At 36.7% G+C, this 19843-nt stretch overlaps 1 protein-coding gene across 2 annotated transcripts in view; it reads right to left on the bottom strand.

Moving 5' to 3' along the window:
• The window catches only part of LOC132106483 (kelch-like protein 29), a 251261-nt gene that overhangs the window by 100912 nt on the left and 130506 nt on the right, over positions 1-19843 (bottom strand). For both annotated transcript variants that reach the window (XM_059512191.1, XM_059512193.1), the window contains 2 exons: positions 10306-10453; positions 6396-6896 (listed from right to left, as the gene is read on the bottom strand). In XM_059512191.1, coding sequence (XP_059368174.1) covers positions 6396-6896; positions 10306-10453 — 649 coding nt within the window. The remainder of the gene's footprint in view (positions 1-6395; positions 6897-10305; positions 10454-19843) is intronic.

The following is a 19843-nucleotide window of genomic DNA, read 5'->3' as shown; positions in this document are numbered from 1 at the left end:
CGAACTCCAGCGACAACTGGAGTTCCGCAAGCAGTGCTGGCTGTCATCCCCTACTGACAAAAAGAGTGTCACCCTCCCTTACTTGTCCGAGGGTGAGTGGATCCTGCGGAACTATGCCCAACTATGGGAGAGTATCTCCCAGGAGGAGCCGCAGGTCTCCCCCTCGAGGTCCCCACCTTCGGCCAAGCTGCCAGTGATCCCAGAGGGTCGTCTCCTGGCCGTTGCAACACTGGGGGATCAGGCACATCCCTCCTTGAGTCCTGAGGCACCTCCCACGCCTGTTAATCTTCATGGTAAACGAGGGAGACGGACTTCGTGGGATTCTTCGTCGGAGTCATCCTCGGCTGAGTCAGCGCTGTCTGAGACTGCCCATCAAACGCAAGTCACAGATCCCGCTGAGCTTCTCCAACCGGACACAAGTCCAGCTATGACTACCACACCGCGACCTAAGAGGAAGAGGAGTAGAAAGGGAGCCTCTCGCCCTTCATCTCTGCCGGTCCCAGAGCCCGCTACTGCAAGCGCTGTCCAAAGCGCTGTCCCAGAGCCCGCTACTGCAAGCGCTCTCCCAGGTGCTGTTCCAGAGTCCGCTACTGCAAGCACTGTCCAAAGCGCTGTCACAGAGCCCGCTACTGCAAGCGCTGTCCCAGGTGCTGTCCCAGAGCCCGCTATCGTGAGCGCCGTACCCCAGTCGGCTGCCGTGAGCGTCATACCCCAGTCAGCTGCCGTGAGCGCCGAACCCCAGTCAGCTGCCGTGGGCGCCGAACCCCAGTCAGCTGCCGTGAGCGCTGTTCCATAGACTGCTACAGACAACGCTACTGACAACGCTGTTTCCAAGGCGGAGATGTGGAGCGTGGGTTCTGAGTCAGATTCTGTGAGCTCCATTCCTCTCTCCGCTCCTCGGCCGCCTGCTACACCCCCAGTCATGTGTCCTGTTGTGTCCCCTGCTGTTTCCCCGGTCGGGCTTCCTGTTTCTTCACCCTCTGTACCCCTGTGCGTTTCCCCGGTCACCCCTGTCACCACATCACCCCAGACTGTTCCTCATGTGTCCCCATCGAAGTCTGCCCGGACCCCTCGCCATCAGCCATCGTCCTGTCCACCCAAGACCCCCAGTCCACCTGTTCACCCTGGACTGCCCCCTATGAACTTTGTTGTACCCCCACCCCCCCTCCCGTGTTTGTTATTTTTGTTGTTTAATCCCAACCCTGTTGTCATGTTTTCGTGTCTGCCTTTATTGCTATTTGTCATGTTTTGTTGGTTTGTGTCCTGGTCTCAGTCTGTCATGTCACGTGTTTAGTGTTCCCTTAGGGAGCGTCTGGAAGCCGCTCCTTAGGGGAGGGGTTCTGTCATGATTCTGCCTTCTTGTCTCTGATTTTTCTCTAGTCTTGTGGCAGGATCATGACAGGCCCATGTTTTATGTGCAAGCACATGGCCATTTGTTTGGGCCATGTGCTTGCGTTGTCTCGTTCCCTCGCCCCGCCCCCCTTGTTACCCTAGTTTTGTCTTCATTGATTTACCTGTTCCACCTGTTGTGTTCATTAGTAGCCTCCCTTTATAACCTCGTGTGTTTCTCTGTCCCTTTGTCGGTTCATTGTTTAAATATTGTCACGTTGTTTAAGATTGTCTACTGTTGCTACCAGTTGTGATTTTGTCAAGTCTTGTCTTAGTAATTGTTTGATCGTGTTTTAGTCATAGTCTAGTTAAGTGCAGTGTTAGTCTAGTTTTGTCTTCCTTCGTCTGTCTAGCCCTTGTTTTGCCCCCTCGTGGGTTTTGTTTTCCTGTTTTTTTGTATAATAAACTGTGTTGCTGTGACTACTGTCTGCATTTGAGTTCATCCCTCCACCACCCATCCTGACATTTACTTCTGAATTCTGTCACCGGCAAAAATCCCTCCCCAAAAAAACTCTTCTGTGCACTGAATTTTAGAGAGGTTCCCATCTCAAATGTTTGAGAGAACCGCAGCCAACATGTTGGCACCAAGGAACCAGCTCTCCTTGATCAGATGAGATATTCAGGTCGGTTTTGGTGCCAATCGGGGCCAACATCTCGCAAGTCTAAAAATATGGGCTCCGTCTTCAAGCTGTCTTGTTCTGTTGTGAAATATAGTGTTTTTAGGCAACTGCTCATTGAGAAACAATATATTTCTGAAGCGTGTCTTCCCTTCTGAGTGTGACAGAGCAGCGCCATTGGCGTCTATCCCGAAAACAGCTGTCGGCCTTAAACACCACATGTCACTGGCAAAGACTTTCTACACCCCCACTGTAATCTCAAAGCCGTATTTTTATGCTGATAAGACATTCGGAACAATATAAATCAGCTCAATGGCTCTGAAACAACCCCTGGGCGGCCTTGAATTTCCTGACTTCTTGAAGTTTCATTTCATCACTTTTGAATAAGAATATGTTAAATATTCCAACCAATAATTAAACTACAATGACAAATTCTGAGTTTAAAAAATCAAACACCATGCAAAAACAGATTCATGGTCAGAGACATTTGATCACCTTTCAAATGAAATGAGAAATGCTGTATGACCTAGAGAAAATCTGCTCTTATGAAAAAGCCACATAGAAGATAGAAGTGCATACTGCATATCACACTAATGAGTCCTTCCCTGCCAGACTTTAATGTGGACTTTATTTTTGTGCCATAGATTAAATGGATGTGAACTAATGATAAAATGTAGCATCACTCATTCGTCAGTGGATAGAACAGCACTGCCCTTCCTTTAATATCACTGAGTACCTTCTGCGTATAAGCTTCTATTCTACTAAATGCAAAGTGCTTTGCACAGAAGGTTAATCTGAAAGTCAATAGTGAAAACACTAAGTGGTACATTTTGCAAACAAATCTTTCAAAAACAGATTTCTGGAGTCATAAGTATTCATAACAGTTAAAAAAATACTATGAAGATTTGAAGAGTTCATACAATTTTAAATCAAACAAAATTAAATTAAATTAAATACGTAGCTAGACAAAAGTCAAAGTAGCCTGAACAACCACAGTATTTTTTGTTTGTTGGTTTGTTTGTTTTTATGTGCTGTTTAAAAGTGGGGTTATCTTAAATAAATAAATAAAATGTCAAAACAAACAAAAATAGATAAATATAAATAGTGATAACATGTAATTAAATAAAATGAAATGAGATAAAAATTTAATTAAAATAAAAATGGACTATCAAAGAAAAAAGGAAGTCATTCAAAAAGCAAAACGAAGCAAAATATAGAGTTCTGCTGGAGGATATTACATGTAATATCTTTCAAAGATTAAAGTCCACTTTCCTTATTTTCACATAGCTGATTTTCTTCTAGCAATTGCCATTTTGAGTGTAATATGCACAAAGATGGTCAGTGAACGGACTGAAGCTGAGACAGTTTTCCAACTGGACAACAGCCAAACAAACCCAAACCAACCCAAATTGGTCAAATGAACTCTTATGACCATCGGGAAGAACAGACTGTCCAAAGTGTTCCTAGAAAGTAATCCACACTCAGCATTACTTGACAGGAACCTTTCCTGTTCCATCTCTAAAAACAGCCAAGAGCACAAAGAAGTACCTCCAGACCTATGTTAGAGCAAATCGAGGCCAGACGGGGAGCGCACTCACGCTGCTGCTAACCTTGCCAGCTGCACTTAAGCACAATGCTGCTGTATTAAGAGAGAATGCCACACTTTCACGCTACTGCTGGTGTGAACTGACCCATGAAGGGTCTGCGCTTCTTTAAAGAGATTTAGGAACAGGAAACGGAGCTAAAAACATCAAGGAACCCAAGCTCTCTGTCAACCAGATCTTATATCTAAAGTGCTCCGATGTGCTAATTAGGTCAAACAAGGTGAAACGTATGAGTGAATAAATGAGCCAACCATCAAAGTCAAGAGAACCGGACCATTTTTAGCAAATTAAGAAAGCGAAGGAAATTCATTGAGCTGGGAAACAGCTAACCACCAAAGTCATACAGTGCTGTTCAGGGTTTGGGGTCAGTAAGATCTTTTTAAAACACTTTTATTAAAGAAGGATCCATTAAATCAATTAAAATGGTACAAAAGATTTCTATCTAAATAAATGCTGTTCTTTAAAAATTTCAATTCATCAAAGAAACCTGAAAAAAATTATCACCAGTTCCACAAAAATGCAGCACTTAACTAATCCACACTGATAATAATAATAAATGTTTCTTGAGCAGTAAATCAGCATATTAGAATGATTTTCATGAGACACTGAAGACTGGAGTAAAGATCTTGAAAATTCAGCTTTGCCTCACTGGAATAAATTACAATTTAAAATATATTCAAATAGAAAATAGTTATTTTAAATTCTAATAATATTTCACAATATTATTGTTTTTACTTTATTTTTGATCAAATAAATGCAGACTTGGTGAGCAAAGGACACTCAAAACTAAATAAATAAATAATAAAATAAAAAATGTAACTGACCCCAAACTGAATGGAGTGTATGCCACTATTCAGTCCACTGCAATACATAACAAAACTGCCACAAATTTGAGGAAAAATAAGCTTTTTTTAGTATCAGTTCCAGTATCTTTAATGCACACTGTAAAAATGATTATACTACAACAAATCTGTTTCCTGCCATTTAACATGCTATTTCTGCTGTTTATACTCGATTTTATGCAGGTAATTAAATTCAAAGCATTCGAAAAAGTGCAATAAATGTATAGTTTATTGAGTTATATCTTTGCCAGCTCTTTGATTTACTTCAAAATTTAAAGCAACAATTAAACTTATATTTCCAATGTTACTGAGATTTTTATTTATTAATTTTTTTTAAAGTGTGCAATACCACATTTTGAGCCCTGACTACTAGGAAAAACACTTATTTACATGACCTGCTTCTATATTTACTGAATTTACCATAGGAAGTGATATGTATGAACAAACAAATAAATACAAATATTTATATATTTAAATACTAAATATTTCAAATACTGTACATCATATGATTGTACAAAATAAAATAAAAAAACATGTTTACAAAAACACCTTAAATCTGTCTTAGGTGGCTTACTGGTCTTAGCTAGGTTGGTCTAAGCTGATGGTTTATAGTAGTTTTGGCTAGTTTTGTTAGCCTGGTCAATCTGGCTACTAGGCTTGCCGCGATAGACTGTGCTGATGGTGATACCGGTGTTAAGCAGCAACACCGGGTACGTCACTTGCCCACCGACCCCCACCGTTATTTTGATTTTTTATAGTAATAAAAATTATTTAGTTCAGTAAAAGACATAGACACTATAGTTTATACTATAATAAACTTTACGCGACTGCATTTCAGATCAGATTTAATTTCTCTAGTGAGGAGAGTGAGTCGATCTGACTGACAAGCGAGTAATAAAAAGCAGTTTTCTATACCTATTTAAACTTCATGTAAGTTATTTGTTATTTTATATTAGGCATAGCCTGCCCTATAGCATGGTATATTTTTATTTGTTTTGTTAACAAAAGTTCTATGTTTTATATATAGGCTTTGTATTTTATAGTTGCATTCAAGCAATTGATGCTGAACTGCTGCAAATTCAGTTAAAGTAAAGTGCGCACGGTGCTCTAAAGCTATTTAAAAGTGAAGGAAAGCGAGGAAAAGAAGGATAATTCAAATGAACTAAAAACTTCATTTTATCATCTTCAAACGTCAAAAATCATCTTAAGTTGCTGTTGTTTTTCAACAGAGAAGACTATAAAAATAAACATCTGCTATGACTGACATGAATAAGACTTAATTTATAGAGAAATAAACAATTTGGGTTGCATTATTATGTAAACGGAGTCTTTCACATGGCAAGTTAGTCTACTTTAGTTTTCACAACAAGAGAGCCAAACCTGCTTCAATGCCACTGCTTTAACTGCGCTTTAAGCAGTTACATTTCAAAAATGCATGCAAGTCTAATGCAATTGGCTCTTTTGCATCTTAAGAGACAATAGCAAGTTGCATCGATGTGGAAAGTAAATTGCACTCATTTTATAGAGCTCATAAAAAAAATCTAATGAGCTTAGAAAGCCAATCTAAACCTAGATTAAAAGCTTCATTAAATGTGAAAATTGCTAAGGGAAAACGTAACATCTGTTTCTGGACTGACAGAGTCTCGTCCAAGGTTATCTTGTACAAACAACGATTTACAGCCTTGAAAACCATCAAGAATTCACAGCAGGAGACTCTCAGGAACTTGTGTAAATGTTTGCGAGGAAAAGGTCTGCTTATGTGACAGTTGTTTCAGGACTGAATCCACGACCTTGGAGATGCTTTTACACCACCGGCTGTTACACGGCAGGTTTTAACATCGTCTCCCTGACACGTTTGTGGTTATTTCCCTGGAAAAGATACTTCAAGACATCCTCGGACATGTTCGTTAGTCGCAAACGCACAAGCTAAGGGAACCACTTACCTCTCGGATGACTCTGGTCCGTGAACTCGTACTTCCCCATTCCGACCGTACGGAGCATCTGAAGCCCGTTTGGGCTTTCCTGATTGGTCGAGGCCGGCTGAGTCGTCGCCTGGCCGTTCATTAGCGGCAGTGCAGCGGAAGGCAAAGCGGGAGGCTGTATGAGCGCGTGTGTCATGTGACCATTTCCCACCACGCTCTGAGGGGTGGGGTGAACTACCTGGCCGGGGTTGATTGGCGGCTGGCTGGTGGCATAGTGCGACTGGTTTTGTAGGTTGAGGACCAGGCTGCTAGGTGGTTGGGAGGAAAGGGGAGGAAGCTGGAAGTGGGAGGTCATGAGCGGATGGTGCGGTGGGATGGGGGTCTGGATGGCTGGGGTCACTCCGATGATGGGAGACTGGACGGACACTCCTTGGCTGTAGGCAGGTGGCTGAGGCATCCCATACGAATGGACCAGTAGGCTGGGCTGACTGACCGCCACCACTGGAGGCACCCATGGGGGCCCTGCGGAGAAAGATAGGAAAAACAGAGTGAAGAACAACCAACATCACATTTGACATTCAGCCCACTTCATCTGGGAGAACCTGTGAAACTAAATTATTGTTTTATGGCATCCGTGCACCTTGGGTAGGAAGGTGTTTGCTAAAATAACCAAAGAAGAAACTTTTGGATGTTATTTGGAGGAGCTTCATTTAAATTCTATGTGAATTGCTGTTAATATTACCTCTGGTAATGAGACAATTTTCAAGCGAAACAGGATGTTCGATGAGAAACAAACAAAACAAAATATAAGACAGGACCAGTAATAGGCATTTGGCTGCCAATAACCTGCAATGGCCTAAAGAATAACACATTCTGATTAACCATTCCAAAAAAAAAAAAAAAAAAGTAGACACTACAATTCAAAACCTTTTGGGTCACTTTTTAAAAATAAATTAACTTTTTTATTTAGCAAGGGCACATTATATTAATCAAAAGTACCAGTAAGGATATTTATAATGTTAAAAAATATATCTCTTAAAAATAAATGCTGTCCTTTTGAACGTTTTCTGAACAGTTTCAAAAAAAATTAACAACACACCTGCACTGATAATAAAGCATTTTCTTGAGTGCCAAATCAGCATATTAGAATGATTTCTGAAGGATCATGTGACACTGAAGACTGGAGTAATGATGCTGAAAATTCAGTGGAAAATCCCAACCCCTAACTTTTGAACAGTTGAGTAATAATAAAGCAAATGAAGTCAATTGTGATATATTGTTGAAGATAATTTATTACCACTATCCATGATAAAGTGAAACTGAAGATTTCCTATTTGCTCTTGCTATTCAGAAGTAGAAGCTATTAGCAGACATTGGCATTTAAACAGCATCTGCCTGTGCAAAAAACATCAAGTCATCAATATTTCTCCCTTTTTCAAGAAGAGAGGTCAGATGAAGTGCACTGTCTAATAGATGGCCTCATAATGTGATGTATTTAAGACACATGGAGATCTGACTCTTCTCAGATTTTCTCATTTTCCAGCAGTGACCTAGTGGTTTCGATGTTTGAGTCAACCCAGATCTACGGTTTGGTTTTGGATGTGGGATTTACTCATAACAACTCCATTTTCTGCTGTGACAAGGGCATCCACTGGAAAACATTTATTTCTTTATGCATTATTCATATTTTGAGGGTCATATCAGAGTCATTCGCCAATGCAGTAATGCACCAAGGTTACAACACGAGTGTACGCAAGAAGCAAAAACTTCCTCTTACTGTTTGTATTCATCTCAACACTATAACTGTAATTTCAAAGACAGACAGAGTTATGATAGCAGATCCTACGGGTGCTTGCACACTAGAGAAACCTCTGACAGAGCATTTGATTTATATGAAAGTGTAAAATCCATTTCGAGAATGTGGAAAGTGCCGGGTCAGTCTGAAATCAAGTGGGAATACAGCCAATTGGATTTGTAAAAATCTGGACCTGTTTGAAATTCTCATTGGTCAATGGATGTTTACCTCAAACCCCTGCCGCAAATTCAGAACAAACTAAGGGATAGCGGCACTAAATTTCAACTGCCACGGACATGCTAACAAAAAAAATTAGACACAAAAGTGCTATTAACCAAAAACGTAATTCCCAGAGCATTTAAGCATTTTCTGCAGATTTGTGCACTGCAATCAAGTCTTTTGACGAAAAATCTATCATTAGATTATTAAAGAAATAAATAAATAATAATGAAACTCAATTATAGCCCTGGCTTCAGCGCTGAAATGCTAATGAAATTAGCAGTATGGATCCTAGCGTTGATTGCTCATATAATTACAAAGCGAATAGGGATAAAATAGTTGTTTCATAAGAGTGCTTTATAATTTCGGAAAAGTCGAGATCTCTTTTTTTTTCTCAAGTTAAATCAACCTCTAATTATTACAAGGGACTTTTTTTGCTGAATTTAAATTAAAGTGCAAATTGACGTCATGCGAGAGCCGAGTCTTTGTAAAAGTTTGGGGAAAGGTTTTTTTTTTTTTTTGGAATTACTTCCTCACCGCGCACTGCTAACCATCATGATTAATTAATGCCTGCAGAGTCGTTATGTAGCTTTTTTGTCTCCGAGCTAATGGGACGCAGATCTGGGCTCCAGATGTGTCATAATACACCAAGCGCTGTCGAACGAGGGGAAGTTGAGTGACATCTCACTTTGTGTTTTGGGGAAGGTGCCGGAAGCGGGACCTTGTAGAGCACAACACAATGCTAACACTCCCTCCCTCTGTGAGACTTCGGTTCCTGCTTAAACGCCTCAGCAGGGGGCCCCTGTGGAGGCCCCGGGGGGCTTGAGAGAAACCAATAAAAAACTGACGAAACTGTCCTCTTCAACAGCGATGTCCAATTTCCCACATATAATCACTCAGGAAAGGCTAAGGGCAGCAGTCCGTCTTCATTAACAGATCATTCAGATTTAATGCGAGGAAACGCTCGTGTAATCCGCATTACTTTGGTCGGCCCCTCATTACTGCCTCAATTTCATGCGTTTGATGCTATGGCATGATGAATTTCAAAACAATATCTAAAAAGTCAACACAAATGACCCCATGTAAGTTCATTTGAGGAGGAAAACATCATAACTAGGTTCATGTCAATATGGTAATTTCATAAATCTGAGACCAGTTCAAGTTCTGTATGTTGATTGGTCAAGAGCGCTTTCCCTTCCGTATGATGACCACAAGCAACTGAACTATTTCAACCAAAAACAGAGACGTGAATGTGATGCGCTTTATTTGTAAGTCACTTTTGGATTATGAAAACGTGTATAAAATACACATTTTAAAAACTAAAATAAACATATAAATATAAAATATACAATATATTAATAATAAAAAAACAATAAAATAAAAGTGATGCAAATTTATGTCAAAATAATTATAAAAATTAACCTTAAATAGACTTCTAACAAATAAAATGCTGAAAGAATGTTACACAACAAATAAAAATAATAAAATAAAAATTATGCAAATTTAATCCAAATTAAGGTGTCATTTTCTGGCAATTCACAATTAACTTCAAACAGCCAATTAATAAATTAAAATACATATGAAATCAAAACAAATAATAATAATCAATATAAATAATACAAACATTTTACTATTACATATTTAATATTACTACATATTAAATATTGCTATTTTTACAGTATTTTTGATCCAATAAATTGACATTAAAAAAGTCCTTACCAACCTTCTGATTTGTTTTAAAACCCTGTTTAAGAATTTATTCATAAATATACAGTGGCTGCAGTATTCATCCAAAGTGACTTTCAGATGAGGAATACAGCAACATGAGCAACTCATCCAAGGCAAACATACTGTACTGTTTCCTGTCTGTTGTCCCGTTCTGTATGAAAGAACAGATGAAGACAGGTGGTGGCGTACCTGTGGCATCGCTCTCTCTGTGCTGCTTGGTGGGAGGCTCATCTGTCTCCCATGGGGTGGACTGGTTGATGGGGGTCTGGCCCCATCTCACTCCAGGAGCCAACAGGAGACTTGGAGCCTGTGTCTCACCGGGAGAAAGACCCGCCGCCTGTGAAGACACAATACATATGACTGAGATCACAAAACACCTTTCACTCAATCACATGGACTAAACGAACAGACCGTGGGAATCAAAAGGACAAATGCTTGAATCTGATACCACCTTGAAACATAGCAAATCAAAAAGAAAATGCTAAATAAATTGGCACCAATTGGCTTCATAAATCCTGGATTTAATGGGTCATTCTATGTTATTACAAATTCAATTTTACTTCATACCAATTCCAGATTCTGATTACGTTCTATTCATGAAAACAAAAAAAGATTATTCTACCCTAATATAAATTTGAATAACTGTAATTAAAATATGTAAATGAAACTTGTGTGTGTTTATGTCAGGTTTCTGCTTTTACGTTTGGTTTTTGCGATTTCCTCTGCGTTTTCTGCATGGCAGAAATTATGAGGCTCTAATTACACATTGTGAAGGAGTCTGGCTCTTATAATCAGTATTTCTCAAGTTCTTAGAAGTACTCATGTCAGACTAGGATTGGATTAATTATTTAGCATAAGAGCAAGAAAACTAGAAGTGTTGTGGAGACAGTTACTAAATGCCCTCATTAAAACTCCTCCATTTACAGTGTACCATAAAATGAGATTGAAACCCAGGCCAAAATATTATAAAGATTAAAAGGCTTCATCAAACAGCGTAATCACAGAGTGTTTTATATTGGGAACAACCTCAGGAGGTCTAATTAAATATAAATAAATTTATTTACATTTATTTTATATGAGATTTGTAATTTGATAAAAAAAAAAAAAAAAATATATATATATATATATATATATATATATATATATATTAAGTCATTTTATCACAATTCACAATTCATCTTAAACTACCTATTTATAAAATGAAATGATAAAATAAGATACAATAAATGAAAATAAGATAAACGTGATGTGCATTTACTCCAAATTAAGCTGTCATTTTCTAGCAGTTCACAATTAACATTAAACAGCCAAATCATACAGTAAAACATCACAATAACAAATAAAAAAATAAAATATAGAAAATAGAAATAAAATATAGCTATATTATAGTTTATTATAGCTAACTAAAACTACTGAAACTAGAATCAAAACCATTAAAAATGTTTATAATACTTTAAATAAAATAATATCTAGTTGCCATTTTAATTTAGTTTAACTTGATGTATTCAAATAACTAAACCTTAACCTATAATAATAATTTATAAAATCTATGTAGATTTAAGCAATGAAAACCATTAAAAATCACAAATGATACACAACAAAATTGCTAAAACTTTAAATAAAATTGTAAATGTAACTGGAAATGATTTAAAAATATCATAACTGGTCATTTTAATTCAAAATACTACAATAGTGTATCAATGATGCTAAAATAAAATACATACTAAATACAAAAAAATAAATAAAATAACAGTGGAAGGAACTGTTTTGATGAACATGTTAACATATTAAATTTCATTTGAGCTCCTAAGGTTTAAAAAAAAACAACAACATCAGTTCGTATGAAATCGATATCATGTTGATATAAACAAATATATAAAAATGCTAAGAATGCATAATTACTTAAATGAATGCATGAATGAATGAATAAACAGTTACCACTGTTGAAATGACCTAAAAATAAGTCAAATTACATTAATAGTTGTATTTTTTTTTATAAAGATTAAATTAAATTAAATATAAAAGGCACATATTTGTGAAATTTCTTATCTGGAAAAGCAAGATGACACCCTACAATATGGCATAGGTATCATATCTTTAAAGTGTTAACTGTCAAATGTAAACCTAATTAATAGTAGCAGCATATAGAGACACACTAACCCTAAGCAATACCCAAACAAAGTCTACTTTCCTCCAAAAAATCCCAATGTAGTTAGACTCTCTGTCCCTCCAGACATTCGAAGCCCACCTAGCTCAACTTTGTCCTAGTTCACAAAACCTGACAAACTTTGCATGAACAACTGAAGACATTAAAGGCCAGAGACTAAACAAAGCTGTTGTTGTCTCAGGATTGATTTATGCCTTACGTTGACCGACAGTTACCTTGTTTCATGATCGCTGCTCGACATGTTATAAAGCCTAATAATTCTTCACAGCCTCTAGCTTTTTTCATTTTTTGCCCCATTCATCTCCCAAGTGTTTTCCAATCCTCATAAAAATGCATCATTTATGACGTGGTATTTTCCGCTATAATAATCCTATGCATTCCTACGACCAGCTGTCACAAAATGTTAAATCTTCCTCACCCGGCTCGGCTTTTTATAAGCACGATTGTATCAAAACACAATATTGCATATCAAATTTTCTCGCAGTCCTGGTGAGAAACGCATAAAATGCACAGTTCAGACTTTTTACGGGCATCTGCTGACATCAGTGGGGGCGGTGATGACAGACACTGTAAAACGTGGTAAGACTCGAGCCGAGCCGAGCCAAGCATTCGCTATTTTCTCGTGTTTTAATTCATCTCTGGTTATACCAGGCCGCGCATCCCTGGCGGGCCATTATCGCTGTGTGGCAGATGGCTTCCCTGACTCAACAGAAAACAGCTTGGGATAGTGTGTGTGTGTGTGTGTGTGTGTGTCCTGTGCAAAACCAAGCAGCCAAAAATAAATGAATAAATAAATAAATGCGCTTATGCTCTTCAGCACAGAGAAGTTTAGCGTTTGTAGTAGGCTGTCGCCTGGGATTTTTCTGTAGTGAGCATCTAGTTACAGGGAGGACTGTCTTTCTAGTCCATGGGGAGTGAAGGACACAGTGAGCACACGACTCACTCATGATGCAAGACAAACAACACAGACCCAACTCACTAAACAGTTCACTGCAAAAACCTCTTATTTACCAAGCAATAGAGATTAGAATGCTTGGATAGCAATAATAAACACAGTAGGTACAATGTGCATGTACAAATAACTAATAAATAAATAAATTATTAATAAAAGAAAACAATTATAATAAATAAAAAGTTATAATAATAAAATATTATAATATTACAAATAAATAAAATGTAAAAAAAAATTATGAAATACATTTTAGAGTTTAGTGAAGGTTCAAATAATTTCTCAAATAAAATATAAGCAAAGTTTAGTTAAAGGTCAAATAATTTATTACAAATGTAATTAAATAAAAAAACGTAAAAATATACATCACTGTTTCTCAAAAAACATTTATATTTATGTTTTTCTTTGTAAAAAAATGCATATTAAACTTAAGAAACAAAGATACAGGTTTATTTGTATTGTTAAAACGTTGCACTCACATTATTGCAATCTCTTTCAAATGAGGCTTTTCTTTGCTAAACAGCTGATTTACAGAAGATTTACAGAAAAATGGAAGATAATTAATGAAGGGTCAATTAATTCCTAAATATTTTTTAAATAAAATAAACCCCACCTACAACATTAAAATAATTTACAAATACCGTTAAAATAAAAATAATTGTAATTTATTTCTTAAAATCAGGTAAAAATAAAACATCTAACTAAAATTATTGACCCGTAAAATAAAATACAGAGTTTAGTTTTAATTCACAAAACCAAATAAAAATATTTCAAACGTCCAGTTCATTGCTTTAATCCTGTATGAGTTGGCAGTAGAAACCAAAGGGTAAGGGACTTTAGTGACAGATCAAGTAAATGTCAAATGCAAACAAAGATGAACTCAATACAACTCATTTTTATCAGGCTAATGGTGTCACATCACTCAAAAGTTTCCTCCATTAAACATATTCACTGCAGCACATTACAAAGACTACAACCTCGACAATGTAAACTCTTGAATGTCATTTTTAATGCATGAGCAGGTCGCCCGACTGTATGGCACTTATAACAGGTCAATCACTCCTCGGCCATTTGAAGAATGTAATCACTATGATTTTCCTCATACAGGTGCACAAATGAGGTCCGGGGGACGTGTCTCACTCTGGCAGGAGCCAGATTGGCCAGAACCGATTCCAACAGGACCTTATCTGAGAGCGAGGTGAATATCACCAAGGTTACCGCTTCCCATACGGCTGGCTCGGCAGTGAACTAGTGCTCTGTATAGCAGGCCAGCATGTATACAGTAATCCTCCACCGTCTTAGCTGAAAGATACATACATTCACAGACAGACAAAACCAGAAAACACTAGTTTACAGTGTAATTGAGGAAATTCACCAAATGTTTTTACATCACAACAAAGAGCTTCAATGAATGCAAAACACAGCATCTTATTCTCTAACAACCAATGGAGGAGCAGAATACTTGGATAATAAATATCAAATGTATAAATAAATAAATAAATAAATAAATAGCACCTAATTTTAATTCATAAAATAAATTAAATACAATTTATTACAACCGACAATATTTTTTTTTTATACATTTTTGTGTCCAATTCATTCCTATGGGATGTTTTTAAAAGCTAGTGTTGTAAAACTCAAGATAATATATATATATATATATATATATATATATATATATATATATATATATATATATATATATATAAAATATCAATATAAAATGATATTAAACTAGAAAAGCATAGGTGTACGTGTTTACAGTGTAATGAAATAGGCAATTGCGAGCCTATCATGTTTTTCACATCACAACAAAGAGCTTCTTTTTGAGTTGGAAGAAATAATGAATGCAATTCAAGCCCCTTGATTTTGTACATCCTACAAAGCTCTCATATTACGGCGAGGCTCACCATGCATGCCAGCCGACATGAAGAATACAAGCGTTGAGCTGAGCGAACCCAGGCTCTTTTTACAAATAAACATAGGCACCAATAGATCTCCTTCTACTCCACCGTCCTGTCCGACGCACCAAAGCACACCACACATCAACGGCAGGAGGACAGCAGACAATGGCCCGAGGTCTTCTTTACGCCTCTATTGTTCTACTGCCTTGGATAACCTAAGGACTCTTGATCAAACGCAAGCCAAGATGAATAGCAACGTCGAGCACTTGAAGAACCCATTCAGTTCAGAGCTACTGTTTGTTTTAAAGGGCTGGGCACACAATGAGCTACCTGAAATCATCTGTGGAGCATTAAACACAGCCCTATAGACAGACATTAATGAGCACACTCATGTTCACTTTGCAAGCTTATTCTGACCAGGAAATGCTCACTTAGACCATGGACTCCTTATATAAAGAGATTAAATACAGTGCAGTTTTTTCATATTTATTGTTGGGTAAAGGTATGGACACATTCAGGAATTGTGGATGAAATTGTCATGAATAAAGTGCTGCTCATACAGAAGTCACTTTCAAGTGTAATTATTTAAGTTGGCAAGGCAACATTTCATAATTTGCTTGAGTTTAACTTGTTCTAAAAGAACTAAAACTGAAAAAAAAAAATATATATATATATATATACACGTATATATATATATATATATATATATATATATACATATATATATATACATATATATATATATATATATACATATACATATATATATATATATATATATATATATATGTACATATATATATATATATATATATATATATATATATATATGTATATATATATACATATATATATGTATATATATATATATGTATATATATATATATATATATGTATATATATATACATATATATATATATATATGTATATATATATATATATACATATATATATCAAAATATCACTGAAAACTACAAAAAAACCTCATTAAAAAATTTATAATAATTAAAAAAAAAACTGACTCTGAGGGAGAAAAAGCAGAAAGTTTCTCAAACTAAACTTGTTGTAGAAAGAATCACTGCGAGCAAACTCTGAACTCTTTAGAATAATAAACAGTATTTTTGTGTGAAAAATCGCCAGCCAATCCATTTGGAATTGCTGTTTTTAACCAGGTCTTGCCATTTCTGTGAGCAGCATGCTTCAAACGCTCTGGCTACCATCTGTTCCCTGACCGTCTGGTGAATACTGCACACTTTCTTAACACCGGTAAATTCTTATCTGATTGGCTGCTTCAACAACTTCTGAAAGTAAGAGCACACAGGTGTTTTTTATCAGTCCTTCTGAGAACTCATTTGTGTTTACAAGGTACTGGGTTCATAACATCTGTTTTTAAGGACAGGACGAATTTACTACAGTTTGCAACATTAGTGGCATCAATTGATTTAAAGACATATAGATATGAAAATAAATAAATAAATAAATGAGACAGACACACAAAACTGCCTGCATATTCTCCATTTAGGGGCAGTGTAATAATATTAATAATATATAATAATAATAATAATAATATAATATTATTCTGGCATTAAAAGGAGAATATGCAGTTTTGTACGTCGATGTGTCATTATATATATATATATATATATATATATATATATATATACAGTACAGTCCAAAAGTTTGGACACACCTTCTCATTCAAAGAGTTTTCTTTATTTTCATGACTATGAAAATTGTAGATTCACACTGAAGGCATCAAAACTATGAATTAACACGTGTGGAATTATATACATAACAAAAAAGTGTGAAACAACTGAAAATGTCATTGTAGGTTCTTCAAAGTAGCCATCTTTTGCTTTGATTACTGCTTTGCACACTCTTGGCATTCTCTTGATGAGCTTCAAGAGGTAGTCACCTGAAATGGTCTTCCAACAGTCTTGAAGGAGTTCCCCGAGAGATGCTTAGCACTTGTTGGCCCTTTTGCCTTCAGTTTGCGGTCCAGCTCACCCCTAAACCATCTCGATTGGGTTCAGGTCCGGTGACTGTGGAGGCCAGGTCATCTTGCGCAGCACCCCATCACTCTCCTTCTTGGTCAAATAGCCCTTGATGCCTTCAGTGTGACTCTACAATTTTCATAGTCATGAAAATAAAGAAAACTCTTTGAATGAGAAGGTGTGTCCAAACTTTTGTTCTGTACTATATATATATATATATATATATATATATATATATATGAATTATGTTGAATTGTTATTAATCTAACAAAAGATTTCTATTTCAAAATAAACTTTCTACTTCTAAAAGAATCCTGTGGGAAAATATATATATATATATATATATATATATATATATATATATATATATATATATATATATATATATATATAATATTACATATAAATAATAAATATATTACAAAATATAATATACATATATATAAAATATATTATTTCCTATATTAAAAAGGAAAATAATGTTCTCTAACTATTGTACTGTAAGCCGTTTTAATACAGAGAGATCAGTCACATGACATTTTACAGGCTCTAAACACATGGCTATGAAGCAAAGTTGGCAGCATTCAGGTCATGTATGTCTATAAGTCCGTCCTCATTCACAGCAGCCCATGAAAGGAGCGATAATTCCTGGGAAAGAGAGAACTGGAGAGGAGGTGGGTGAGTGACTCAGTCGGGACCGGCAGGATTGGGCATGCGGGAAACATCTGCTCCTGCTGGCATAAACGTGCTGTTTGAGAATATGTTATCTGACTGACATGTAGGAATGCTGCAAGAATGGGACCGAAGCTGCGGGGAGAGTGTGTGTGTGTGTGTGTGTGTGTGTGTGTGAGTGAGTGAGTGTGTCTACCAGAGCTGAGAAGAGAACAAGAGGGAGGAAGAGACAGAGAGAGGGTAAAAAAAACTTGAGTGAATTAAAGTGCGATTTAGACAGAAAGAGGGTACCAGGTCAGAAACAGGGCAGTAATAAAATGTTAATCACTCTGGTTCTTCCCAGTATAAGGGAGTTGACATTGAGATATTAAAAAGCTGCTCTACACTCCATTACCAGCACTGCTACTTCGGCTCACATCACAACCAAACACAAAAGCCTTCCAGCACGTTTACAATATGCAAACTTTTTTTTTAAAAAGCAATTATCTCCACTAGCTGATTGTTTAAAACAGCCGATGATCAGAGCCAATAATATCCAGTCAATCAAAAGGGGGTGGCAAAATGTGTCAGAAAGCATAAAGCAATATGCATTGTTTAAGCAATAGAAACATATTAATGTCACGCCATTAACACAATACTTTTTGAACCCCATGAATCAGCTGTAATTCAAGCCAGGGTTGACCAGGGTTGCCAGATCTGAATCCTTTCTTTCATCAAACTTTATTTGTAGCCGCCTCCCATGCAATAATCACAAACCACTTTGTTACTTCTGATAAGAAAGAAAGTCTCAGCTTTCAAATCCTGTACATGAAACATGAACATGAAAAGTTATGTTTAAAGATGCAGTACAACTTACTAAAATGTATCATGTCTCAAATAATCTCTCAATCAGCATTTAAAAAGAAAGAAAAACATCAAATATAACAGCTTGTGAACAATGTCACGTAACGTTGCATTTACCTCAGGAGCGTTATCCAGTGTTAAGAGTCCATTAGTTAGCTATAAGAACCACTAGAGGGAGCTTATTTACTGTTATGAGTATTAGAATTATATAGGAGTATTAGAATAAATTCTTAAGTCTTAAGACAGGGTTTTAATCAAAACTACTCATGTGCAAAGCATTTGTTTGTGTGTGTGTGTGTATATACATATATATTAGTACTGTCAAATGATTAATCGCGATTAATCGAATCCAAAATATTTTTTTTACATTTTATATATATCCGTTATTCATTAACTGTATGGGCCAGCTGCTCCCCGGAGATTCGCGGAGAGCGCGCGCGAGAGAGAAAGAGAGAGAGAGCGCGCGCGCGAAGGAGAGAGCGCGAGAGAGAGAGCGAGAGAGAGAGAGAGAGCGAGAGAGACAGAGGGAGAGAGAGAGAGAGTGCTTCAAACAACGCTGTCTTGCTCTCTCTCCCTCGCGCATATTAATCAATTGACACGATGGTGTCGATGTTTAAATCATTTAAAATGAGAATGTAAATCTGCTCCCATTTTTGTTTGTAAGAAAAAATTTGATTAGATTTCATATCGCAATATATATCGCAGAAAAATTAAATATCGCAATGTAATTTTTTCCCAATATCGTGCAGCCCGAGTAAACAACGTTTAAAACCAAACTGATCATATGATTTGGTCCTGTTTCAGTGCAAGAAGAGTCTCTGAACGCTCTCACGGTCCAAGTCATTTCGAGCGAACGTCAGTGTACATTCAAATTCAATCAAAATCAACATTTCAATAACACCACCTGTTCACTGATTCTGCCTGCCACAAACAATACTCTCCAAATTCATGACCGCAGGGATCACACAGAAAGGCTGCTGGCAAGCCCAAACCGGAGGCCAAATGGGTTTTTCTGTTTTATTTCATCATCTTTTTCCAACATGTTGTGGCCAAGGATAATATGGCGACACAGTCGGGGGCAGAGGAGAGAGAGAACGAAAGAAGAAAGCTCTATCCATCATCAGGCATCACATCATCTTCTTTGACATGCTATTTTCACTTGGCCTGAGACTCTTGGCTCTGATTCACAGAACATAA

This window comes from Carassius carassius, chromosome 27 (genome assembly GCF_963082965.1).
Source record: "Carassius carassius chromosome 27, fCarCar2.1, whole genome shotgun sequence".
Classification (NCBI taxonomy): domain Eukaryota; kingdom Metazoa; phylum Chordata; class Actinopteri; order Cypriniformes; family Cyprinidae; genus Carassius; species Carassius carassius.
The sequence above is the reverse complement of the archived record's forward strand: the minus strand, read 5'-3'. Positions and strand labels throughout refer to the sequence as shown.